This window comes from Bufo gargarizans, chromosome 8 (genome assembly GCF_014858855.1).
Source record: "Bufo gargarizans isolate SCDJY-AF-19 chromosome 8, ASM1485885v1, whole genome shotgun sequence".
Lineage (NCBI taxonomy): Eukaryota > Metazoa > Chordata > Amphibia > Anura > Bufonidae > Bufo > Bufo gargarizans.
This window is the reverse complement of record NC_058087.1, coordinates 193827018-193853195: the sequence shown is the minus strand read 5'-3', so window position 1 is coordinate 193853195 and position 26178 is coordinate 193827018. Positions and strand designations below refer to the sequence as shown.

At 49.0% G+C, this 26178-nt stretch overlaps 1 protein-coding gene across 2 annotated transcripts; it reads left to right on the top strand.

Moving 5' to 3' along the window:
* The first annotated feature begins 15640 nt into the window (after positions 1-15640).
* Positions 15641-26178, top strand: LOC122945800 (kinesin-like protein KIF22). 2 transcript variants are annotated; one of them, XM_044305019.1, is made up of 5 exons: positions 15641-16378; positions 16570-16625; positions 24357-24554; positions 25643-25702; positions 25821-26178. In XM_044305019.1, the coding sequence occupies exons 1-5, from the start codon at positions 16321-16323 to the stop codon at positions 25848-25850; spliced, it is 402 nt and encodes a 133-aa protein (XP_044160954.1). In that variant the 5' UTR covers positions 15641-16320; the 3' UTR covers positions 25851-26178. The 2 variants fall into 2 exon arrangements, with proteins under 2 accessions (XP_044160954.1, XP_044160953.1); XM_044305018.1 differs by having other exon boundaries at positions 15991-16438.

Sequence of the window (26178 nt, the reverse complement as noted above, 5' to 3'; positions counted from 1 at the left end):
GCTGGTTGTCTCTACACTGGCACCAGATAAACACCACACTGGTTCATCACACACAGAACTGTAGCCCTACTATGGTTTACACATTTGCTGCCAACTGAACTAAAACAAGCGCCTAACACTAGTCCCCACCCGACATGTTTCGCCGCGATGCGGCTTCGTCAGGGGTTAGGGGTATTAGCGTCGGCGCGCTGAACAAACAAGGGTTTTATGCCTTAGGTAACGCCCCAGTTTGTCTGTTGCAAAGAACCCATTGGTCATATCCGCAGAGGGGGGGCGTGTCTCCGAAGTCACATGTCACGTGTGCCGGCGCCTAGCGATGAGGTCACCACAGGCTGCATGCGTCCGGCCATAGCACTGTTTCCACAGCTAATGTGCTATTGGTTGCGGCCGTCGCTCGTGTCTGACGTGCACTGGCGCCCAGCGATGACCTCATCACCAGGCGTCCACTCATCCCGAGCCAAACATTGACGCCGTCTGATGACAGCGTAACCATCGTCATCACCTCCTCACCTCCCCATGAGGGAAGTGGGAGTGGTTATCTCAAAGGATACAATGTAAAATCATGCACTAGATACATGTTAGGTGAATGACTGGATACAGGCCAATAGACTAGATAGGGGGGAGAGAGAAAGGAGCAAGGCGAAAAGATACACATTATATTAACCATTTCATTAGGTTAACACCAGCGATTTATACACTATATATAACTCGCTGGTCAGAATTATGTAACTGCATCTGTCATATAGTATCTATCACCCTGCTCTATTTTACCACAGCATATATAGCCTTGTCGGCTCTAAGGAGAGGTTTTATAGGAATAATCTTATCCCTTTGTAGAATTTTATAGATATTATTTTTATAATTTTATCCTCTCATAGATGGCAAAAATTTCTTTTTTTGCAAAATGTTACAATATTTATTATTTACAAAAAGGCAGAAAAGGAGAAACCTTCATTTAGGCCGGATGGAGTTTGACTTGACAGTCTATATATCCATTTGGCCTAATTCTGACCAGCGAGTTATATATAGTGTATAAATCGCTGGTGTTAACCTAATGAAATGGTTAATATAATGTGTATCTTTTCGCCTTGCTCCTTTCTCTCTCCCCCCTATCTAGTCTATTGGCCTGTATCCAGTCATTCACCTAACATGTATCTAGTGCATGATTTTACATTGTATCCTTTGAGATAACCACTCCCACTTCCCTCATGGGGAGGTGAGGAGGTGATGACGATGGTTACGCTGTCATCAGACGGCGTCAATGTTTGGCTCGGGATGAGTGGACGCCTGGTGATGAGGTCATCGCTGGGCGCCAGTGCACGTCAGACACGAGCGACGGCCGCAACCAATAGCACATTAGCTGTGGAAACAGTGCTATGGCCGGACGCATGCAGCCTGTGGTGACCTCATCGCTAGGCGCCGGCACACGTGACATGTGACTTCGGAGACACGCCCCCCCTCTGCGGATATGACCAATGGGTTCTTTGCAACAGACAAACTGGGGCGTTACCTAAGGCATAAAACCCTTGTTTGTTCAGCGCGCCGACGCTAATACCCCTAACCCCTGACGAAGCCGCATCGCGGCGAAACATGTCGGGTGGGGACTAGTGTTAGGCGCTTGTTTTAGTTCAGTTGGCAGCAAATGTGTAAACCATAGTAGGGCTACAGTTCTGTGTGTGATGAACCAGTGTGGTGTTTATCTGGTGCCAGTGTAGAGACAACCAGCGTAGCGGTGTCCGGAACTTGGGCCCAGGTCCCAGGACACAAAGCAATAGGGTATATCAAATTGTGGTATACTGTCACCAACCACCCACCTGCACATATATATGTTCTCAAATTAAGTGAGAGAGAAGCAAATCCTTACATAAATTTGCATTGCCACCTGTTAGTTTTAAAATGTGTGGTTTTTGTGGGGTAACAACTCCCCTTTTTTAAATGAACAAAATAAAGTATTTGGCTTTTATTTTCCAAATTAGTAGACCCCTACAGGGACTTTCTTTGGTCTTTTGACCAGTGGTGTATTTCAGGGTTAAATCCCGAGGGTCTCACTAGGGCCCACTTTCGTGTATCCTATTGATTGGGTGTAAACTACCCTTGTTCTGTGGCCTATTTAAAGGAAATTGCATCCACTAATTATCCTATAAATGGCAGGATTTCTTATGCAAGGGCTTGATAAGGAGGCGCTTTTGATTGAGGCAGGTCAAGTATTTTCCAAGCAATCCATTCCGCTGAACACTATTGACATCAATAGTGGTTTTAGGAACCTTAGCGTAACCTATAAACAGTACTTTCGCTCATGGTGGGAGATAGTGAGTCTGGAAACTTATATAACTCAGGGACTAGTATATAGGGGTCTCAGGAACCCCCTCAGACCAAATAATCATACTGATGACCCAGAATTTGTCAGGGGTTGGGACCGGGTTATGACTGAAAACTCTCTTAGGTTGATGCAATATATGGTTGAATACGAAAAACGATATCTGGAGCGTGTATCTGATCAACTTACTCAGGAAGTTAAAGAAATACTCAGTTTCAGTCAACAAACTGATTTAAAAAATCAAGAAATAAAATTACAAAATAATTTAGAAAACTTCAAATCTGAGATTAAAGAGAGAAAACACCGTAAATATATACGAGATAAACTAGACTTTGAGTCAGATCGTGTGTATTCCTGGAAAAAACAAAGGAATCTCCCAGCTAGAAAAACCAGATATACTGATTATTCAGAGTCAGAAACATCAGGAGCAGAGACAGCAAGCCAGACGGGTCCCAATACGGGAACAAAAAGAAAAATCAGATACAATAGAAACCGGAATTCAAAAAAAGCAACATCTCAGAGTGAATGTCAAACACCAATGCCAAGTGGTCGCCCCCCTGGCGATTCTGGGCCATCCTTATTTTCATCAGTTTTAGTGGATGGTCATATGTCTTTAACTGGGGTGAAGAAGACCCCTATTGTAAATCCAGCGACAAGTGGGACAACAACCATGATAACGGGTATGGAGCAATCACTGAGTGTGGAATCCAGAATGAGTGGACCTCCCACATTATTAGCTGGAAACCAATTCCCCACGAGTTCATCTATCACTGCTCCCATTGCCCCCCTTTTTTTAGGTCAGGCAGGGACACAAGCAAAAGACAGGGAGAAATGGGGTTTCTCGATGAAATGACAGAAAGGAGGGTCACACTCAGTGATTTAACTATGACTGATATGCAACATAGTGTCAACCCTTCATGTCCCCCAGATACATCCATAAATATGATATCTGGTGCCAGACCTAAAACCACACAGGTCATTAATTTATCCTGTAAGACCTTATCTCAATTACAAATTGAGGTCCTGAGCAGGGGTTTGACCTTCACACCAGTACCTCAATGTGATAAATTCACCTGGGTAAAGGACATTAACCTTTTCGCACGCAAACTTGCACTTCATAAACAACATCTAAGCCTAACACAGGATTCACATAAATTAATTCAACAGGAACAGAAGGCTTTACTGACGTTAGAGAGCCTGCATGCAGAAAGTGAGGGTATGTGCACCACTGTAGAACCCCCCTTGACAAATTTGAAGCCTCGCTCCAGGTGGACACCACCTTTTTCCCAATATAAAAATATCGAAACATTTGTGGATTTAGTCACTGATGAAATCAGGACTATTAAACTGCACAAATTTGGTGGGGAAAGTAATTTGAACAGTGAGGAGGTTTTTGCTTTGGAATCCTTAAAAAAAGATGACAAAATTGTAATCAAGTCAAGTGACAAGGGGGGAAATATAGTGGTGCAAGATAGGAATGAATATGACCTGATGGTTGAAAAATTACTAAGTGATAAAAAAAATCTATGAAACTTTAGACGCCAATCCAACAAGTACCTACCTCACTGAACTGCATGTTATCCTTAAGGAGGCACGAGACAACCAATTAATTTCTAAGGAGGAATTTATTTTCCTATATAATAAACATCCAACCATCGCCACTTTTTATGCACTTCCCAAAGTGCACAAAAATAGGGTCCCAATTCCAGGGAGACCCATTGTCTCGGGGAATGATGCATTAACCCAACCTGCTAGTGAGTATGTTGACACCATTTTGAGGCCCTTTGTGACTGAATTACCGTCCTATATTAAGGACACAAATGATGTATTATCCAAAATAGCTAATATCACATTATCAAAATCCACGTTTTTAGCAAGCCTCGACGTCGAGGCCCTATACACTAATATTGAGCACAAACTAGGTATTGAGGCGGTCAAATCTTTTCTGTACACGAAAAGTACGTCATTTCACAGACATAATGATTTTGTAATACGACTATTAATGTTTGTCCTCACACACAATTATTTTTTATGTAATGGAACCTTTTTTCACCAAATTCACGGGACCGCGATGGGCACGCCCTGTGCCCCGACGTTCGCGAACCTTTTCTTGGGGTGGTGGGAGCACAATATTGTTTTTTCTGAAAGTATGGAACCCTACACTAAGTATATTAGCTATTGGGGCCGTTTCATTGATGATGTCTTGCTGTTCTGGGAGGGGGAGAGGGGACAGTTCCTTGACTTTGTTGAGTTACTTAATGTAAATGATATCGGTATGCATTTTACGTTTGAAATTAATCCGACTCAAATAAATTTTTTAGATCTGACGATACAAAAAGATGAGTCTGGACAGATTCAGACCGATATCTATCGTAAACCTACCTCAACAAATAGTTTCTTGCATTTCTCAAGCTGGCATCCAACTGCACTAAAGAATGGAATACCATTTGGACAATATCTACGCACCAGAAGAAATTGTTCAACAGATGAGTTGTTTAAGATCCAAGCGGATGATCTATATAATAGATTCCGCGACAGGGGATACCCTCGAAAGGTTCTTAAAAGGGCTTTTAATCGAGCAAAAGCCCTCACAAGAGATTCCCTCATTTCATGCAGGACTGCCCCCTCTGTGACCTCCCAGGACCTCAAGACCATCCGGTGTATAGGTACTTTTGATGGGCATCATCGACTGATGACAAACATTTTAAGGAAATATTGGAAAATTCTCCTTAATGATCCAGATCTACGTCAGGTGCTCCCACCTCATCCTAGTGTCACCTTTAGACGTGGTCCAAGTTTAAGGGACCAACTGGTACACAGTTTCCTTCCCAAAATAGGACAGGAAAACAGAAATTGGCTAAGATCGAAGGTGACCGGTTCATATCCATGTGGTGGCTGCTCCTTCTGTAGCTTCCTACCAAAGATTAAAAGATTCGTGAACCCAGCTGATGGTAGGGAGTATGAAATTCGTGACTGGTTTAATTGTAAGAGCAGTGGTTTAGTGTATATAGCTTCCTGCACATGTCCAAAGTTGTATGTTGGCAAGACGGTTCAGGAACTGAGGAGACGGATTTCGGGACACATTAGTGCAATTAACACAAAAAAAGATACTTCCCTATATAGACATGTGTCATATATTCACAATGGCCGTATAGATGTACTGAAATTCTGGGGGCTCTCCCAAGTCAAACTGGGCCCCAGATCTGGAAATTTGGACATCAGACTGCTAAGAGAAGAGGCCAAATGGATATATAGACTGTCAAGTCAAACTCCATCCGGCCTAAATGAAGGTTTCTCCTTTTCTGCCTTTTTGTAAATAATAAATATTGTAACATTTTGCAAAAAAAGAAATTTTTGCCATCTATGAGAGGATAAAATTATAAAAATAATATCTATAAAATTCTACAAAGGGATAAGATTATTCCTATAAAACCTCTCCTTAGAGCCGACAAGGCTATATATGCTGTGGTAAAATAGAGCAGGGTGATAGATACTATATGACAGATGCAGTTACATAATTCTGACCAGCGAGTTATATATAGTGTATAAATCGCTGGTGTTAACCTAATGAAATGGTTAATATAATGTATCTTTTCGCCTTGCTCCTTTCTCTCTCCCCCCTATCTAGTCTATTGGCCTGTATCCAGTCATTCACCTAACATGTATCTAGTGCATGATTTTACATTGTATCCTTTGAGATAACCACTCCCACTTCCCTCATGGGGAGGTGAGGAGGTGATGACGATGGTTACGCTGTGATCAGACGGCGTCAATGTTTGGCTCGGGATGAGTGGACGCCTGGTGATGAGGTCATCGCTGGGCGCCAGTGCACGTCAGACACGAGCGACGGCCGCAACCAATAGCACATTAGCTGTGGAAACAGTGCTATGGCCGGACGCATGCAGCCTGTGGTGACCTCATCGCTAGGCGCCGGCACACGTGACATGTGACTTCGGAGACACGCCCCCCCTCTGCGGATATGACCAATGGGTTCTTTGCAACAGACAAACTGGGGCGTTACCTAAGGCATAAAACCCTTGTTTGTTCAGCGCGCCGACGCTAATACCCCTAACCCCTGACGAAGCCGCATCGCGGCGAAACATGTCGGGTGGGGACTAGTGTTAGGCGCTTGTTTTAGTTCAGTTGGCAGCAAATGTGTAAACCATAGTAGGGCTACAGTTCTGTGTGTGATGAACCAGTGTGGTGTTTATCTGGTGCCAGTGTAGAGACAACCAGCGCAGCAGTGTCCGGAACTTGGGCCCAGGTCCCAGGACACAAAGCAATAGGGTATATCAAATTGTGGTATACTGTCACCAACCACCCACCTGCACATATATATGTTCTCAAATTAAATGAGAGAGAAGCAAATCCTTACATAAATTTGCATTGCCACCTGTTAGTTTTAAAATGTGTGGTTTTTGTGGGGTAGCAACTCCCCTTTTTTAAATGAACAAAATAAAGTATTTGGCTTTTATTTTCCAAATTAGTAGACCCCTACAGGGACTTTCTTTGGTCTTTTGACCAGTGGTGTATTTCAGGGTTAAATCCCGAGGGTCTCACTAGGGCCCACTTTCGTGTATTCTGCCTCTGACAACAGCGATGCCATTTGCAACCTGTGCCAAAAGAAACTGAGTCGTGGGAAATCCAACACCCACCTAGGTACAACTGCTTTGCGAAGGCAGCTCTGCTGCAAAAACTGCTCAACTACACAGACATACAGCTCTGCTGCATACACTGCTCAACTACAGACATTTAGCTCTGCTGCATACACTGATAAACTACACAGCCATATAGCTCTGCTGCATACACTGCCCAACTACACTGCAAACACTGCTCAAATACACAGACATCCAGCTCTGCTGCATACACTACTCAACTACACAGACATACAGCTCTGCTGCATACACTGCTCAACTACAGACATTTAGCTCTGCTACATAGACTGATCAACTACACAGTCAAATAGCTCTGCTGAATACACTGCCCAACTACACAGACATACAGCTCTGCTCCATACACTGCTCAACTACACAGGCATACAGCTCTGCTCCATACACGGCTTAACTACACAGACATCCAGCTCTGCTACATACACTGCTCAGCTACACAGACATCCAGCTCTGCTGCATACACGGCCATACAGCTCTGCTGCATACACGGCTCAACTACACAGACATCCCACTCTGCTGCATACACTGCTTAACTACAAAGACATACAGCTCTGCTGCAAAAACTGCTCAACTACACAGCCATACAACTCTGCTGCATACACTGCTCATCTACACTGTAAAGACTGCTCAAATACACAGACATACAGTTCTGCTGCATACACTGCTCAACCACAGACATCCAGCTCTGCTACATACACTGCTTGTCTACACTAACATCCAGCTCTGCTGCAAGAACTGCTCAACTACACAGACATACAGCTCTGCTGCAAAAACTGCTCAGCTACACAGACATATAGATCTGCTGCAAAAACTGCTCAGCTACAAAGACATACAGCTTTGCTACATACACTGATCAACTACACAGCCATATAGCTCTGCTGCATACACTGCTCAGCTACACTGTAAATACTGCTCAAATACACAGACATACAGCCCTGCTACATACACTGCTCAACTACACAGACATACAGCTCTGCTGCATACACTGCCAACTACACAGACATACAGCTCTGCTGCATACACTGCCAACTACACAGACATACAGCTCTGCTGCATACACTGCTCAACTACACAGACATACAGCTCTGCTGCATACACTGCTCAACTACACAGACATACAGCTCTGCTGCATACACTGCTCAACTACACAAACATACAGCTCTGCTACATACACTGATCAACTACACAGACACACAGCTCTGCTGCATACACTGCTCAACTAGACAGACATACAGCTCTGCTGCATACACGGCTCATATACACAGACAAACAGCTCTTCTCAATACACTGCTCAACTACACAGACATACAGCTCTGCTGCAAAAACTGCTCAACGATGCAGACATACAGCTCTGCTGCATACACTGCAAACTACAAAGACATACCGCTCTGCTACATACACTGATCAACTATACAGCCATACAGCTCTGCTGCATACACGGCTCATATACACAGACAAACAGCTCTTCTCAATACACTGCTCAACTACAGTCCAGCCTACCATGAAGAGACCTCAGGATGATTTGGAGAACTCTCCCCGATCTCATAATGGGAGCAAACGGAGCTAGGCGCAGCCTGGGCGTAGTGCTCTTTGACTTGGGGGGAAGTCCAGGCAGTTAGGGGTTAAGTTTAAGTCTTGGGGAGGGGCCTTGGGTTATGCATTTTCCCGGGCAGTATATGAGGGTACTGGGGGGCGGAGTTGACCAAACGGCGCTGGGGAAGAAGGACGAAGGTTTTTTGCGGTGTCCCTGTGAGTTATGGAGTCTTTGGACGCATTGTTGGGGGCTGTGAGGACGGCGGCGGAGAGACATGGGGCCGATTGGCTGCAGCAGAGCTTGCAGGCCGTCTTGGCGGGTCCGGTTCCCACACCGGCCGCCCCTGCAGCTCGCACCAGGGCTAGGCGGTCTGTGCCCCCAGAGAGGCTGAGCCCTGAAATTGTACCACGGGTGCGGCGGCGCTTAAGGAGCCCCAGCAGGGACCCTTCGTTGCGGGCGGTGAGGGCTGTGAGCCCTGCGCCTCGCCGCCGCAGCGGGAGGAATCCTGGTCGGCGCCGGGCACCAGCGGGAGAGGACCGGGCTACCCCCGGCACCTCGTCCCATACGCAGCGTGGGAGGAGTTACAGCGGTGCGGTGTCTCCCCCTGGGTCCTCGCCGGAGGGGGAGCGAGCCGGACGTCGGCCCTTACCTGTGGAGCGGGCGGCGTGTCTGCCACGGCGTGGAGAGGAGCGTGCGGCCCTGCGGTCTTCCGGTGGGGGCCTGGGTCCTGGAGTGCGGTCGGCGGTGGAGCGGGTTGCGCCGCGGCCCTTGTCTCCGGGCCGGCGGCGTTCTTCTGTGCGTCTGCAGAGCAGCAGGCGGAGCGCAGCAGCGACACCGGTGGCTGTTGTGGGTACTGCAGCCGGGTTTGTTCAGGAGCCTGTGATTGATGTAGGAGCTGGATTGGGAGGTGCTGCAGCACAGGACGACGGCAGTGATGGTGCTGTTTCGGATGCAGCTGCCGGTTCCCCTGCCGGTGAGCCTGGACAGAGGCGTTTTCCGTCGGTTGCTGGAGACGAGGAGTGGCAGCGGCCGCCTGCTGGTGGGCCTGGGAGGCTAGCGGACGTGGAGGACGGCGAGTTGAGCCAGGACGACTGGGGTGCTGACGACGGCCGGATGGACGTGGAGGGAGCCGGTCCGGCAGCGGCGCAGCTGGGCGGACCATCGGTGGCGGGAGCGGCTGGGCGGACCGCAGCTGCTGGGCGGATACCTCAGGGCCGGTCAGGTGAGGGGCCTTCGGGTCAGCAGCGAGCTCCTGTTGAGCAACTGGGGGGGGGGGGGGGGGGTGTTTTGCAGGGCCAGGGGTTAGCGCGGGAATTGCTGGAGGGGATGGTGTCCCTGTTGTCTAGGTTGGGGTCGGGTGCGCGGGAGTCCCCTGCGGCGGTTTGGGCTCCGGTGGCGGCAGGTGGTGCGGGTTGTCAGTCTGGAGGGGCTGGAGCGAGTGGTGTTGGGGCTGATTTGGCTGTTCCAGTGACTGGGGAGGTGTCGGTCGGTGGTGGTGAGAAAGGAAAAGTCGGGGAGGAGGTGCGTTTGGCGGACGCGGCTAAGGGCGAGGTGTACGTCTGTTTTGAAGGTGGAGGTTAAGGAGAGAATCTGGAGGGGCGAGTATGTGGAGATTTTCTCTTTGCTCCAGCTGGAGAAGTTTGGTTTGGATAGGGTTAGGCCTGATGAGTCCAAAAAGGATGAGGAGGAGAAACGTCGGTATCGGTTGATACCGCGGACGTATTTAAATTGGCTGCAGGCTTTCGCCATCTTGGCGAGTGTGGTGGGGGAAAAGGCGCCGGAACACTGTTCCGCTCTTTTCTGTTACATGGATGCCATTGGTGAGGCCTTCAGGACGTATGGGGGTGTGGCTTGGTTGCGGTACGACGAGCAGTTTCGTCAGCGTAAGGCGGTCCGGGCGAGTATTCGCTGGGATCACAAGGATATCGGCCTTTGGATGCGGCTTATGGCGGCTCCAAAGGTGGGTCAGCAGTCCTTTCGGGGGGCGGCCGGGGGTTCCCCGGCGTCCGAGCCTGGTATCTGGCATAAGAAGGGTTGCTGCTGGCAGTTCAACGAGGGTTATTGCAGATACCTCGCGGACTGTAGGTTCAAGCATGAGTGTTCCGGCTGTGGCGGGGCGCACAGTCTGTCGCGCTGTTTCAAGCGGGGGCGAGGAAAAGGTGTTGATGGGGGGCAGAAGAGGGGTGACCCCGGTGAAGGTGGAAGAGATGCTGCCGTGGTTAGAGAGGTACCCAGATAGGGCTGCTGCTGCTTTGTTGTTCGTTGGTTTCAGGGATGGTTTCCGGATCCCGTGTTGTTCGGTTAGTCCGGGGGTGGCCCCTCGTAACTTGGCATCGGCTTTGCGTCTGCCTGCCGTGGTGACGGAGAAGATTGGTAAGGAGGTCGCGGCTGGTAGGGTCGCTGGCCCATTTGCGGAATCCCCGTTGCCGGGTTTGTGGGTGTCCCCTTTGGGTTTGGTCCCGAAGAAGGAGGCGGGCAAGTTTAGGCTCATACACCACCTGTCTTTTCCGGAGGGTGGTTCTGTTAATGATGGTATTGCTGGGGAGCTTTGTTCGGTTTCGTATACTTCATTTGATGAGGCAGTTCGGTGGGTGCGTCGTTTTGGGAAGGGGGCTTTGTTGGCGAAGACGGATATTGAGGCCGCTTTTCGTTTGTTGCCCATTCATCCGGACAGTTTTCATTTGTTGGGATTTAAGTGGGAGGGCAGTTTTTATGTTGATTGTTGTCTACCGATGGGTTGTGCAATTTCCTGTTCTTTGTTTGAGAAGTTTGCTTCCTTCTTGGAGTGGGTGGTGAAGCAGGAGGCGGGGTGGACTTCTGTTTTGCATTATTTGGACGATTTTTTGTTTTTGGGGCCTGCTGGGTCGCGTGTTTGTTCAGTATTGCTGCACACGATGGAGAGCGTGGCGGGTCGTCTCGGTGTCCCGTTGGCGCCGGAGAAGACGGAGGGCCCGGCGACGTCCGTGAAGTTTTTGGGTATAGTGATAGATAGTGTAGCCATGGAGTGCCGGTTGCCGGAGGAAAAGGTGGCGGATTTGCGCGAGGATATTGTTTTCTTGAGTAGGGCTAGAAAGGTGCAGTTGCGGCGTGTGCAGTCAGTCCTGGGTAAGTTGAATTTTGCATGCAGAATTCTGCCAATGGGTCGGGTTTTCTGTAGGCGCTTGGCCATGGCGACGGCGGGGGTGCAGAGGCCTTTCCATTTTTTGCGATTGTCATCTGAGGTCCGGGATGACCTGCTGGTGTGGGAGCGTTTTCTGGAGGAGTTTAATGGGCGTTCTGTGTGGATGGGGGCTCCTGTGTCCAGTGCGGATTTGGAGTTGTGTACGGATGCGTCGGGGTCTTGTGGTTACGGGGCCTTTTGTGCGGGTCAGTGGAGCGCGGGTGCCTGGCCGGATGCTTGGGTGGAGGCAGGTTTTTTGTGGAATTTGGTTTTGTTGGAGTTGTTTCCGATCGTTGTGTCTGTAGAGTTGTGGGGGGACGTGCTCCGGAATAAAAGAGTGAGATTTTGCTGTGACAACATGGGGGTGGTTCAGGCGATTAACAGCCAGTCGGCTAATTCTCCCCCGGTTGTGCGCTTGCTTCGCCATTTAGTGCTTAGGGGCTTGCGGTTGAATGCTTGTTTCGTGGCTGTGCATGTTCCGGGGGTTGAGAACGACATTGCTGACTCACTTTCTCGCTTTCAGTGGGACCGTTTTCGCGGACTGGTGCCGGATGCGGACGAGACGGGTCTATCATGTCCTCAGTGGCTCTGGAACGTGGCCTTGGGGTCTCCTCTGAGTTGATTCGCCGGTCCGTGAGTGGGAGTACGTGGTTGGCGTATTCTTCGGTGTGGTCTCAGTGGGAGCAGTTGCTGGATCAGGTGGGGGGTTGTGAGGTAGCGGAGGATTTTCAGATGCTGTTGGTATATTTTATCGGTTTGTCTTATAGTTCGGGGGTGTCTGTTTCGGTGGTTTCCAAGCGAGTGGCGGCTGTCAATTTTTGGTTGCGGTTGCGGGGTCTGATGGGTGTGGGTAACTGCTTTCTGGTTAGGCAAGCTTTGAAGGGTTATAGGCGTAGCGCCGCGCGGCCGGACACGCGTAGGCCGGTTTCATGGGCGGTGTTGCAATCGTTGTGGGAGATGGTTGGTGTGGTGTGCTTGACGCCTTATGAGGTTTGTTTGTTTAGGGCTGCTTTTTCCTTGGCTTTTTTTGGGGCTTTCCGGGTGTCCGAGTTGGTGTCGGGGAATCGGTCGTGTGGGGGAGGTCTGTTGCGGCAGGATGTGTGTTTTTATGGGGGAGGTTTGCGCTGCGTTTTGCGTAGGTCTAAAACGGATCAGGAGGGAAAAGGGGCGGTTGTTACCCTGCGCCCGTTGCTTGGGTCGGTGTTGTGTCCGGTCAGGTGCGTGGAGGAGTTGTTGGTGGTTAGGCCGGAGGTGATGGGTTCGTTGTTGATGCATGAAGATGGGTCAGCGTTGTCGAGGTATCAGTTTGTGGCGGTTTTTCGTAAGTGTTTGGTTGCAGCGGGATACCCGGCTCGGGACTTTGCGTCCCATTCCTTTCGGATTGGGGCGGCTACGGAGGCGGCCAGATGGGGCCTGGGGGAGGAGGCCATTAAACGTATTGGCCGATGGGAGTCTAGGTGTTATCAATTGTATGTTCGCACCCACATGTTGTGAGTGCCAACGGGGATGATGTTCAGTGGTGTTCAGTGTTTTGTTGCGCTGATTAGTGTGTTAGGTTTTTATTATTTCTGTGTTTCCAGGTTCGGCTTGTATGGCGTGGATCTTCGGACACTCCTACGTGTACTGGGGAGCTTTGCGGGCGGACGTGCGGAGGAACGGACGGCAGTTGGGGTTTGACCCGGCTGACATGCAAGTGCGCTGGATTGGAATACGGGGCCTTTTGTGGGGTAGGGTGCTTCCTGAATTTCATGCTTCAGTCTTGTTGGATAGGTCACCTGATATTGTTGTGTTGCACGTTGGGGGGAATGACCTGGGTGTGCGCAGTACTAGGGAGGTAATTCGTGATATGAAGCTGGACCTCCTGCGTTTGTGGTCGGATTTTCCGGGTGTGTTGGTGGTTTGGTCTGAGGTGGTGGCTCGGAGAGTCTGGCGTTTTGCGAGGTCGGTTGAGCGTCTCAACAAGGCCCGGGCTAAACTTAATAGGGAGGTCGGACGTTTTGTGAGGCGTCATGGTGGAATTGTGGTGCGTCATCGGGAGCTGGAGGCGGGATCGCCTCAGTTCCTTAGGGCTGATGGTGTCCACCTTAATGAGGTGGGTATTGACATGTGGGCTTTAGGGGTTCAGGAGGGTCTGGAGACGGCTTTCCGGGTTTGGCGGGACTCCCATAGGTGAGGTGTCTCCTATGGTCGTTCGTGGCGTGGTAATGGAGGGTCCTGGAAGGCAATGATAAGTTTATGAGGTGCATGCCAAGGTGGAGTGTGCATCTCAGGAGGTTCGGTAAGCTTGTGCATGGGGCTCCTGTTGGGCAGATGGGCCTACAGGGGAGAATAATTACAGTTTGGAGTATTCGGTGCTCTCGGGTCGGTGACCGCGGCCGAGGGTAAGGCGATATGACAAGTGGAGGTGAATGGTGAAAACACAGCTTACCTGTTGCCTTCTAGGATCCTATTCAATGGTTCAGATGTTATGGTAATTGATATGTTATGCGTGTTATTATTATTACGTATTTATGTTAAGTGATAATTAATGTTGTTGAATAAAATTGGCCGAGAAGGCTCTTTTCCCAAGAAGATGTCTCGGTGTGTTAATTGGGGACAGGAGGGGGGAGTAAGGTAGATGGTAGGTTTATGTGCCTGAGTACCTTCCATCCTTTAAGTCATGGGAGCAAACGGAGCTAGGCGCAGCCTGGGCGTAGTGCTCTTTGACTTGGGGGGAAGTCCAGGCAGTTAGGGGTTAAGTTTAAGTCTTGGGGAGGGGCCTTGGGTTATGCATTTTCCCGGGCAGTATATGAGGGTACTGGGGGGCGGAGTTGACCAAACGGCGCTGGGGAAGAAGGACGAAGGTTTTTTCCCGCCCGCCCGGTATTTTGGCAGGGGGTTGAAGGGTTTGTTGTGGCGTGGTAATGGAGGGTCCTGGAAGGCAATGATAAGTTTATGAGGTGCATGCCAAGGTGGAGTGTGCATCTCAGGAGGTTCGGTAAGCTTGTGCATGGGGCTCCTGTTGGGCAGATGGGCCTACAGGGGAGAATAATTACAGTTTGGAGTATTCGGTGCTCTCGGGTCGGTGACCGCGGCCGAGGGTAAGGCGATATGACAAGTGGAGGTGAATGGTGAAAACACAGCTTACCTGTTGCCTTCTAGGATCCTATTCAATGGTTCAGATGTTATGGTAATTGATATGTTATGCGTGTTATTATTATTACGTATTTATGTTAAGTGATAATTAATGTTGTTGAATAAAATTGGCCGAGAAGGCTCTTTTCCCAAGAAGATGTCTCGGTGTGTTAATTGGGGACAGGAGGGGGGGAGTAAGGTAGATGGTAGGTTTATGTGCCTGAGTACCTTCCATCCTTTAAGTCACAAGACTGATTCCACAGAAGAGTCTCCTAATATGTCCAAATACGCAAAAAAGTATGTGCCTAGGTCTGCGGGTATGGTTAGCCGGGGTGTGCCCCTTACTGAACAATATTCTGCTTTCTTACAGGAGGCGCCGGCTTTCCCACTTAGACCCAGCCCTAGCGGAAAGGCTGCTCAAATTGGATAAAATCCTAACAGAAATGGGAAAAATGGAGATGCAGCTACTGAACACACCCAGACGAGAGCGCATGGTGCTTATGAAGCAGTTGGAGGAGACTCGGTTAGAGATTGCGGTGAGGCAGGGCCAGAACATAACATTTTCTTTATTTCTCTTGGTTATATAGCAACAACCTATTCTGCAGCGCTTTACACACATTGCCATCACTTCAGTTCCCTATCAGTATGTTTTTCGAATGTGGGAAGAAATCGGAGTATCTGTAGGAAACGCACACAGACACTGGGAGAACAAATGCAGATGTCATCCTTGTTCAGACTCAAACCTAGGATCCAAGCGCTGCAAGGCACCAGTGCTAACCACTAAGCCGCCATTAACCACTGAGCCACCGTGCTTGTGTAATCTGCGGCGTCTTTTTGTTAGTATTTTAAAAGGTTTGCCCAGTCTTCTGTAAACAAAAAGTGAACGTTTTGGGGCCACTAATCCACCAGTTTGTTACACAGCAGTGGTTTAGCTGTCCATGTCAAAACCAGCCGTTAGAGCGCTGGGTAGTAAAAGAAGTAATACATTATCTGAGATGAGACTGGAGACATTGGCTACATGCACATTGTGCAAATGAAGCTGCGGACAGTGCACATCGGTTCACTGCGTGTGCAGCAGGGTGCCCAACCAGGAAGCATCTTGTGGGCAAAGCACTAAAATATTCCCATTGTTAATGGTTTACATTCTGTGGAATTATATTTGCTGCTGGGAGACATGTCAGAGCCTCAGCCGTTCCTGTGTCAGATACTGTGTTGTGCTCTTGCTCACACCTATCCTGCTGATCACCCACCATAATCGATGAGGCCACAGATGTATTTATGGTTCTAACGTGATTATAAAGGAGATAAAACTGGACAGACCTTTATCTGTTTGTTTTCCGGTGGGATTAAATGATGTATTTCTCTCTTTTAATTCTTCCCCTTTTCCATTCCTCAGAGGTTGAAGGTGAAGCAGAAGGAGCTGGAGGACAAATCTCTGGCAGATGAGGCTCTTTTTGAGAAATCAAACAACTCACACTTAGAGTTGTCCGATTCCAGCGTGAGCGAGAGCATTTTCCGGGAGCCTATGATGACTCGCTCCACTGCCAAGACCAAGAAAGTGCTCCGTGTCCTGCCACTGCATGGTACGAAACTTGGAGTCTTCACAGTTGAGGAACAGCTCTCTGGCACAAGCCTGGCTAGAGGTCAGAAGCTCCTCTGTTAGTTACTGGTGTTGTGGGTGCTCTGGGTTTCTCCATCTGTCAACTGTAGTGGGTGTCAGATTTTTAGATTTTATGCTTACTGCAGCTTAAGTCTTGTCTCTGGTTGTCTCCAGATTTCAATCTAAACACCAAAGAAAAAGGGATCATAGTAATTGAGAAGAAAACGCAGGTGAGAAACTCCTCTATGCACAAAAAATCAAATAGCCACTAGCATGTCTGATGCACAACGCTCACAGGAACCATCATCCAGCTTTCCCAGAGTTTTGCTTGGGTTGTTGTGCAGCATACGGGTAGGCTACCCGACACTGCTAGATTTGAATGTGTAGTTCCCTTTAAGCCAGTCAGGCCGGTTACCGGCAATCCTTATCACAGCCAGCAGAGGGAGCCCCCAGTTCAGTATAAATAGGCTAGGGCCTAGCTCAGGAAGGGAGAAGTTTCCAGACTCAGTGCAGAGAGGGTTCCCCTCCTGAGTCCGTATGCATAGAAGTCAGAAGGGCATAGCTAAACAGCCTGAAGACACAGAATACCACAGAGGCCGATCAGATAAAGCAAGAGGTACTCAAGATAACAGAGGAGGTACTAGATAAGGACAGCTTCAAGGATGCGCCAGCTATAGGGCATTAGACCTTGGAGAAAAAGTCACATGTTTCAGGACCAGTCAGGAATAGTGTGCAAGCCGCCTGTACTGCATCTCCTGTAATTAACACTCTGTAAAGAACATTGCTAAAACCGGCCAGTCTGTACTTCTAAGAACCAACTGGGTTCAAATAGAAACCAACTGTCTTCCTTGGAACTGCGCTTCCAACTGCGTCCATGTATGATTCTCACTGACGTTCAGTAAAAAGTTCCCGTTTTGGTTGGCTAACCCGTGGTTGCTTCATTCTTCTACATTACTATACACGGCGTGTCACCGTTTAATTGACACTGGCGTCACGAACATTAAATACCTGCCTGTTCCAGTATTTGCCCCGATTGAAGACGACAGTGGATCCCAGGTTAGTGGGTAAATCTGCACTACAAAGCCCAGCATACACTACTGACCCCCTGGGACACTGCATCGCTCTTTTTGGCGTCACGAACAGGATCCGCATACTTCTGAAGTGCAGAGAAGTGTGAACTGTGTGCTTTAACTATTCCACCACCGTATTGCGAGGACTGTACCCTTTATTTTCAAGCCGGTGGATTAAAATTGTGCCTGGGAGGAATCAGAGGCGCTGTACTGTGTTGCGCTACCCCCAGAGGGAAAATCGTATTTGTGGACTGTGATTTATTGGACTTTTCAACACCCTGCTTGCTGTCAGGGAATCGTGATCAAGATGGCCACCAGCCGCCTGGAGTAAAGTTTCCCGCGCTGCTGAGGACCTTCGTGGGCGGATCCCTTCAAGGACACCGAAAAGCCCGCCCCTCTTCATCATCGCACCGCCGCTGCCCTGTTTCCTCTACGTCACCGCGGTCGCAGGAAGTCCGGAGTCTCTCGAGATTTGGCCTGCGCACACCCGGCGAAACCGGTAAGAACTCGTATCCGGAGGGAAGGGGATTGTTCCGGCCCCTTTAGTCACCAGCGGCCACCTCGTAATAAGGTAACATGTCAGATCCGGGAGTTGCCGAGCGGCCGGATCCGGGAGAGCTCGCGGCTCCTAATCATCCTATAGCCCCCAGCATGATGCCCTTTACCATGCCTTACTATTTTGGGGCCCCATGGTTTCCCCGCTATAACGGAGAGGCCCATACCCTAAGAGACTTTAAAGAAAAGTTGCTGGCCTTATTCAAACTATACCCCATAAATGCCGATCAGCAAATGGAAATCCTGCTAGCGCAACTGGAGGGGGCTGCCCGCAGAGAGGTATTATCCTGGCCTGCTGCGGAACGGAGTACTCTAGAGCAGATATTCACCCGCCTCAGGGCCACTTTTGAAACGAGGACTGCCTCAGAGATAAAGATGCACTTCTTTGGCAAGAAACAGAAGTCCGGTGAGTCCCTCCGTGACTATGCCCTATCACTTCAGGAGGCTTTGGGGGCTGTAATTCAGATAGACCCCAAGGAAGCTGATAACCAGGATCAGACCCTGAGGGAACAATTTATTACCGGAGTGGCTAGTGAGCAAATAAGGACCCAATTAAAGATGCTGTCCGCCCAACACCCTAACAGTACCTTTCTGGACTTTAAAGAACTGGCTATAAAAATTCTGGGGTCAGCAGTATCTACAGAGTTGAACACCCCAACTGAGTTACCAGCCTGCAGGTCAAAACCGTTTATCATTAACCGAGCTGAGGCCGGTCAAGCTGTTCAAGCTACAGCTACAGATACTATCGCCATGCTGACAGAGCAAGTAAATCACCTCACTAAAAGCCTAGAGAGAGTGTGCAGAAAAATGGAGGAATGGGAAAAACCTATGATGTCAGAAGAGGAGTTCCTGTCACCCCTTAAGCCGTTCCCACCTCCATACCAAGAGACTCACCCCAGGGATCCTGGGAGGCGTAATAGGGATCGCAAGCGGCCCGTGTGTACATACTGCAAAAAGGTGGGACACACAGAATCCACTTGCTGGCAGTTAAACGGGCAACCCCTGAGGCTGAGGACCACCCCTCGGGAGGTAGAACACTAGGTCCAAAAGATCCAAATTGGATGCCACGGTATGTAGGATCCCATCCTAAAATCAATGTAGAGATTAACGGGGTCCCCTTTGAAGCCCTATTAGATACTGGGTCTCAGGTCACTACTATTCAGCTGCCCGCCTTTGAAAGATTCTGGGACACCAACCAATTGACCCAGCCGCCTGAATCCTGGGTAGAGATTATCGCCAGCAATGGCAAACCGGTAAAGATCCATGGATACTGGGAACCCACCCTGCAGGTGGGAGAAGTAACCTTGCCTCAACAGGGGGTGATAGTAGTACAGGCCGGCGACAGAGGAGGACATCCTGTCATTCTAGGCACCAATGTCTTCAAAAACTGTTATGCAGAAATCCTTGCCGTATTACACCAGACTCTGCCCACCGCTTCCTCTGCATCCAAGAGGGTGATTCAAAAGACTATCACTGTGTTAAGTGCCCAGCAGAGGTTTGCTAACGGGAAAGGAGAAATTTGTACTGCCAAGATTCGTGATAATAAGCCTGTGACTTTGCCTCCTAATTCCCAAACTCTCTTATGGTGTCGTGCTGTCCTGGGAGTCCAAGGCCAAGATTATCCAGCCCTGGTGGAACCAATCCAGATGGAGAACTACCCTTATGTGAGAGCTGCCAAGTGCCTGGTGAACGTCTCCCAAGGTAAAGTACCTGTCCGTCTGATTAACCTGAGTGATCATCCTGTTGCGCTTACTAAGCATTACCCTGTTGCCCAGCTTTCTCAGGTGTTCTTCCAAGACATCATCCGTCTTCCAGTGACAGAAAAGCCGCCAGCTGCAGTCAGCGGATGTCCGCCGGTGCCCCAGTCACAAGTACCCTGGTGGGAAGAGCTACATGTCGGGGACGAGACTACCCCCCAACAGTCAACAAGAAGGGATACTACGGCTTGTCAAAGAGCACCACCAGGCCTTCAGTAAACATGCTGCTGATTATGGAGAGGTTAGTGCCATACAACACACCATACCTACTGGCTCTCATCCTCCTATCAAGGAGAGATACCGACCCTTACCGCCTACTTCATATCAGACTGTAAAAGAAATGATCCAAGAGATGAAAGACTCTAATGTAATCCGGGACAGTCGTAGCCCGTGGGCGGCACCCCTGGTCCTTGTAAAGAAGAAGGATGGTGGTATCCGTTTCTGCGTGGACTATAGAAAAATTAACCAAATAACCCACAAAGACGCATACCCACTGCCCCGCATTGAAGAGTCACTAACTGCTCTGGGCTCCGCTGCCTATTTCTCCACATTGGACTTGACCAGTGGCTACTGGCAAGTACCCATGGCCCCGGCAGATAGGGAAAAGACTGCTTTCACCACTCCCATGGGCCTGTTCGAATTCAATTGTATGCCGTTCGGGTTATGTAATGCCCCAGGAACTTTCCAGAGACTAATGGAGCGGTGTTTGGGTCACAAAAACTTCGAAACAGTGCTGCTGTATCTAGATGACGTCATTGTGTACTCAAAAACATATGAAGACCACCTGAAACACTTAGCAGAGGTCTTTGAAATCCTTGTCAAATATGGCCTGAAGGTAAAGCCATCTAAATGCCACTTGCTCAAACCTGCGGTAAAATACCTGGGGCATGTGGTAAGCGGAGAGGGCGTACAACCTGACCCTGATAAGTTAGCGGCTGTCCGTAACTGGCCGGTCCCCACTACCGTCAAAGAGGTGAGGGGTTTCCTTGGTTTTGCCGGCTACTATAGACGTTTCATCCCCCATTTTGCTCAAATAGCCGATCCTATCCAGGAACTCTTGAGGGGGCAGCCCAAGAAAAGTCCTAGAACTCCAGTGCTCATTGAGTGGAATGAAGAAAGAGAGATAGCGTTCCAGTTGTTAAAAAAAAAAACTGACCGAGCCTCCCGTGTTAGGTTATCCAGACTACAGCAAGCCCTTCCATCTGTATACTGATGCTAGCAAGTGAGGCCTGGGGGCTGTGTTGGCCCAGATTCAAGAGGGAAAAGAAAGAGTGATAGCTTATGCAAGCCGCTCCCTGAAAGGAGCTGAGAAAAATGACCAGAATTATAGTTCCTTCAAACTAGAGTTCCTGGCATTAGTGTGGGCAGTGACGGAAAAATTCAAAGATTATCTAGCCGCTACCCCATTCATTGCATTCACTGATAATAACCCTCTGGCACATCTAAATACAGCTAAATTGGGGGCTTTGGAGCAAAGATGGGCCTCTCGTCTCGCCAACTATGATTTCTCTGTAAAATATCGCACTGGACGTACTAATGACAATGCTGATGCTTTATCCAGACTTCCCACAGAGACAGCTCCTGATGATGTGCGAGATGCTTGGGAAGATGTAGAAATGCCGGCCTTCTACCATAAATTTGCTCAACAGGATCAGGCTCGGGCTACCAGTAACAGAGCTGCAGTTCCTTCACCCTCCAGTAGGCCGGAACTCAAAGAAGAAAGGTGGGTGAAACTACAGTCTGAAAGTAGAGTGCTGGGTGAATTGTTGGACTTCATTACCAGTGGCAGAGCCCCTGAGAGGATTCGGCGTAAGAGTACAGATCCTGAGCTCATCAAGCTGTGGAGACAGCGCCATCAACTCTTCATACAAAAGGGCCTGTTGCTACGGAGAAGCCTAGACCCAGTGTCCAACGAACGAGTGCATCAAATTCTCATACCCCGACGAGATGCAGGTATGGTGTTGGAGATGTACCACAATCAATCCGGTCACTTTGGGGTCCAAAAGACTGAGGCAAATATCCGACAGCGGTTTTACTGGGTGGGCATGAGAGAAGACATGGAGAAGTGGTGTCGGGAGTGTGTAGCCTGTGCCTTGAAACGAGGTGAACACCATGATCAGAGGGCACCACTGAGACCCATTGTAAGTACTCGTCCTCTTGAACTTGTCGCCATCGACCATGTGAAACTGGAGCCTAGTCGCTCAGGGTATGTGTACGCTATGACTATTATTGACCATTTCACTAAGTTTGTTGTAGCGGTGCCTGTGAGAGACCAGACGGCCAAGACTACAGCCGAACTGTTCTGGAAACACTTCCTCCTGCCCTACGGTTGTCCAGAAAAGATCCTCACCGATCAAGGTCCTGCTTTTGAGTCCCACCTGTTCCATGAACTGTGCCGCCTGCACAACTGTAAGAAGATCCGGACGACGGCCTACCATCCGCAAGGTAATGGATTATGTGAAAAAATGAATCAGACCTTGATAGAGATGCTGAGGACCGTGCCTCCTGAAACCAGGGGAGATTGGCCTAATCTGTTGCCACAGCTCATGTTCACATACAATCATACCATACACTGTTCCACCGGGTATACCCCCTTTTATTTGATGTTTGGGCGCCAAGGGTTATTGCCTGCTGACCACTCCTTGGATGTACTCGTACCTGATTGCATCAACCCATTCCCTAATACCGACTGGGTTGCTGAACACCAAAGGCGATTGAATACGGCCCAAGCTATTGTTCAGGAACGTATGGACTATGCTAGAGACCGGCAGCAGAGAGACTATGACCAAGCAGCCCATGCAGAACCCCTGACGATAGGGGCTGTGGTATGGTTAAAAAATAACCGCCGTACCAGTAAACTGGACAGTAAATGGGAGCAAAGTCCCTATGTTGTCACTGCAATCCCAAATGTTGGAACCCACACTTATGAGATCACCCGGGAGGGCAGGGGATCCCAAATTGTACACCGAAACCGGTTAAAGCTCTGCCTGACACCAGGACCCAGTGCCGAGAGTTCTATATCTGAACCCCCTGTGTCAGAGTCATCGATACAGCCCGAGGATCCTATGCAGGCTGTCCGTAATCTAAGGTATGACGCTGATCCCATGCATTGGCTTCTGACACCATGGTTGAACTTGTTGGTGCCCGCTCCGGCACCTACTGTACCTTTACTTCCAGAAGAGCCGGTTCCAGATGCCCCGGATCCAGTTCCCCCTCTAGTGGATCCTGTTGTTCCTGACCAAGGTCTCACGGATGGAGATCCTCCTGTTGCTCCTCTCTCTTCTACCTCGGTGCTAAGGGAAGAGGAAACCCCTGTGTTGAGAAGGTCCACCCGGATGACCAGGGGACGTCCGCCAGTCCATTTAGGAGACTTTGACTATGCTGGTGGTGTCTCCTCCCGAACAGTTACTATCGGAAATAGCCTGCTTGATGTTTGTGCGCAAGAATGGACTCCTCCACGTGAGCCCTTGCCTGTTCTACACCCACGGGGAAACCCTGTGTAGTTCCTTATTATACTTCAGTCAAGAAAAATAGACTAACCTGGTTCACCTTAAGTCCGCTGTGCCAGGTCAGCGGCCGTGTCTAAGAAGAAAGAAGACGCCCCTTTTTCTCGCGTCATTTATTGCAAATGTTATATTTTTGTGTGAAATAGTTGTTTATTATATTTATAATGCCATGTTTAACTTATGCATCAGCTTATGTTGGTTCAGGCATGTGTGTGAGTACGAGGCCTTACTCACGTTAAAGTCTGGGGGTGTGCAGCATACGGGTAGGCTACCCGACACTGCTAGATTTGAATGTGTAGTTCCCTTTAAGCCAGTCAGGCCGGTTACCGGCAATCCTTATCACAGCCAGCAGAGGGAGCCCCCAGTTCAGTATAAATAGGCTAGGGCCTAGCTCAGGAAGGGAGAAGTTTCCAGACTCAGTGCAGAGAGGGTTCCCTCCTGAGTCCGTATGCATAGAAGTCAGAAGGGCATAGCTAAACAGCCTGAAGACACAGAATACCACAGAGGCCGATCAGATAAAGCAAGAGGTACTCAAGATAACAGAGGAGGTACTAGATAAGGACAGCTTCAAGGATGCGCCAGCTATAGGGCATTAGACCTTGGAGAAAAAGTCACATGTTTCAGGACCAGTCAGGAATAGTGTGCAAGCCGCCTGTACTGCAACTCCTGTAATTAACACTCTGTAAAGAACATTGCTAAAACCGGCCAGTCTGTACTTCTAAGAACCAACTGGGTTCAAATAGAAACCAACTGTCTTCCTTGGAACTGCGCTTCCAACTGCGTCCATGTATGATTCTCACTGACGTTCAGTAAAAAGTTCCCGTTTTGGTTGGCTAACCCGTGGTTGCTTCATTCTTCTACATTACTATACACGGCGTGTCACCGTTTAATTGACACTGGCGTCACGAACATTAAATACCTGCCTGTTCCAGTATTTGCCCCGATTGAAGACGACAGTGGATCCCAGGTTAGTGGGTAAATCTGCACTACAAAGCCCAGCATACACTACTGACCCCCTGGGACACTGCAGTTGTATTTGGATGTTTTTTATTGTCTTTATGTGAATTCCACAGGGAACCCCCACAGGCTGCGAGAACATGCCTGGCTGGGAGTTGACTCTGCGGACAGATCTGCTCCAGAATGGCCGAGAGAAACTTCTGAATCTGCTGAATGAAGGCTCGATAACAGAGCTCAAGTCCTTGCAGAAGATTTGGGACAAGAAGGCCAAGCTCATTGTGGGTTGGAGGGAGGTCAACGGCCCATTCAAAAACGTAAGTGAAAGGTTGTGTATGTGGTATTGTATGGCACAAGGGAATCCTGAATGAATGGCGCGGTGGATGTCATCTGGTTCAGGTCTGAGGGATTTTGGAACTTTGTCATTGTCCATTTTAGGGTAATTGACTTAGGGCTAACCGTATGACACTGGCTGCGGAGGAGGGTATTTTCTGTGTAGGACTTCATTATTTATCACTTCTTATACTATACTGGTCAACTGTAACTGGGCTTTAGGGTCTTCTCTCTGTCCCTTGAATGCTGGGCACCTGACAACCTCATGCCTGATCACTGCAGCAGCAAGCGTAAAGGGGTTATCCCATTTCGGCAAACATCTGGTGTGGGAAGCAGCAAATGGCAGGTGGGGACGAGCCTCCATAGCATTGCAGGTGACGCCAGGAAGGCTCGTCCGCGCCTGCCATTGGCTGCTCCACCCCCCCAGATGTTTTCATCAGTGTGCATGGACTAGGAGCGGCACGGGGTAAGTATATTACCTGTGACTGGCCCGGCAATTCCTTTAAAGGAATTTTAATATTGATGGCCTCAGGATACGTCATTGATTATCCAATCAATCTGGGTTTGACTTCCAGCACCATGGCCTGAGGATAGGCTATGAATATCAAATTCCTGGATAACCCCTTTAAAACAGCCCCGTAAATATTCATTGGCACAGGTTTAAAGACCGGGACCACCTGCTGTAAACTGACATTGAGTGTTTCTAAATGATATGGAAGACAGACTTATTGTGCAGGCCAAGGTTAAAGGGGTTGTCCCATTTCACCGATCCGATGGTCAGATTGGCCTAAGAGCCTAACACCAGGTGGCTGGATAACAAGGGAGCCACAAACAGCGTGTCACAGTAAAGCTATACGCTTACCCTGACTCGCACTATGGCTTGCTTCGCTGTTTACATAGCTCTCATGCATTGCAGTGGGAACTACCGAAACGGTGCAGAGCTGGCCTGCTCCGCTGTTAATCCGCCACCTGGTGGTTTCCTATTAGTCTCATCTTGTCTTCGTAACAGCAAGAAGGGACAACTCCTCTTCTTTTTTCTTTTTTTTTTTTTAAGAAATTATTTATTTTTCAGTTGGAGGACCTGGCCTCTATAGAAGGGATATCTGCCAAATTTGTCGACATATTTTTAGAGGTAAGACTCCATGTTTTGTGTATGGTTACAGCTCTAATGAGATACAAGCAATGATAGGAGTTTTACTTCTGTTGTGTGAGGGTGAAGATCCAATACTGACAGTTCTCCCTCTCCACAGGCCAACATCCTGAGAATAGTAGCAAGATGAAGACGCCCCAGGACCCTTCACTTCTCACTGAGAAGCCTTCACCTCATGGATTCTATGAAACCTCTTATTCGACTGCCTCGTGTACATTCCTATAGTCTCCACCAACCCCCTGGTACATGAGGCTAGTGGGGGGCCTCCTTGTGTTCCACCTCTCATTGTGACTCTTTACCCTCCTCAGTGTGAGGTCGGCGATGGCAGGAGCGTTGTCTTATTTTTGGATTATTTTTATTATCATTTTTTAATGTATTTGGTTGAATCTGTGCAGTGAGCTGCCCCCCACCCCACACAGGCATCATACAGATGTGTCTATAGGATCTCCATATACTTA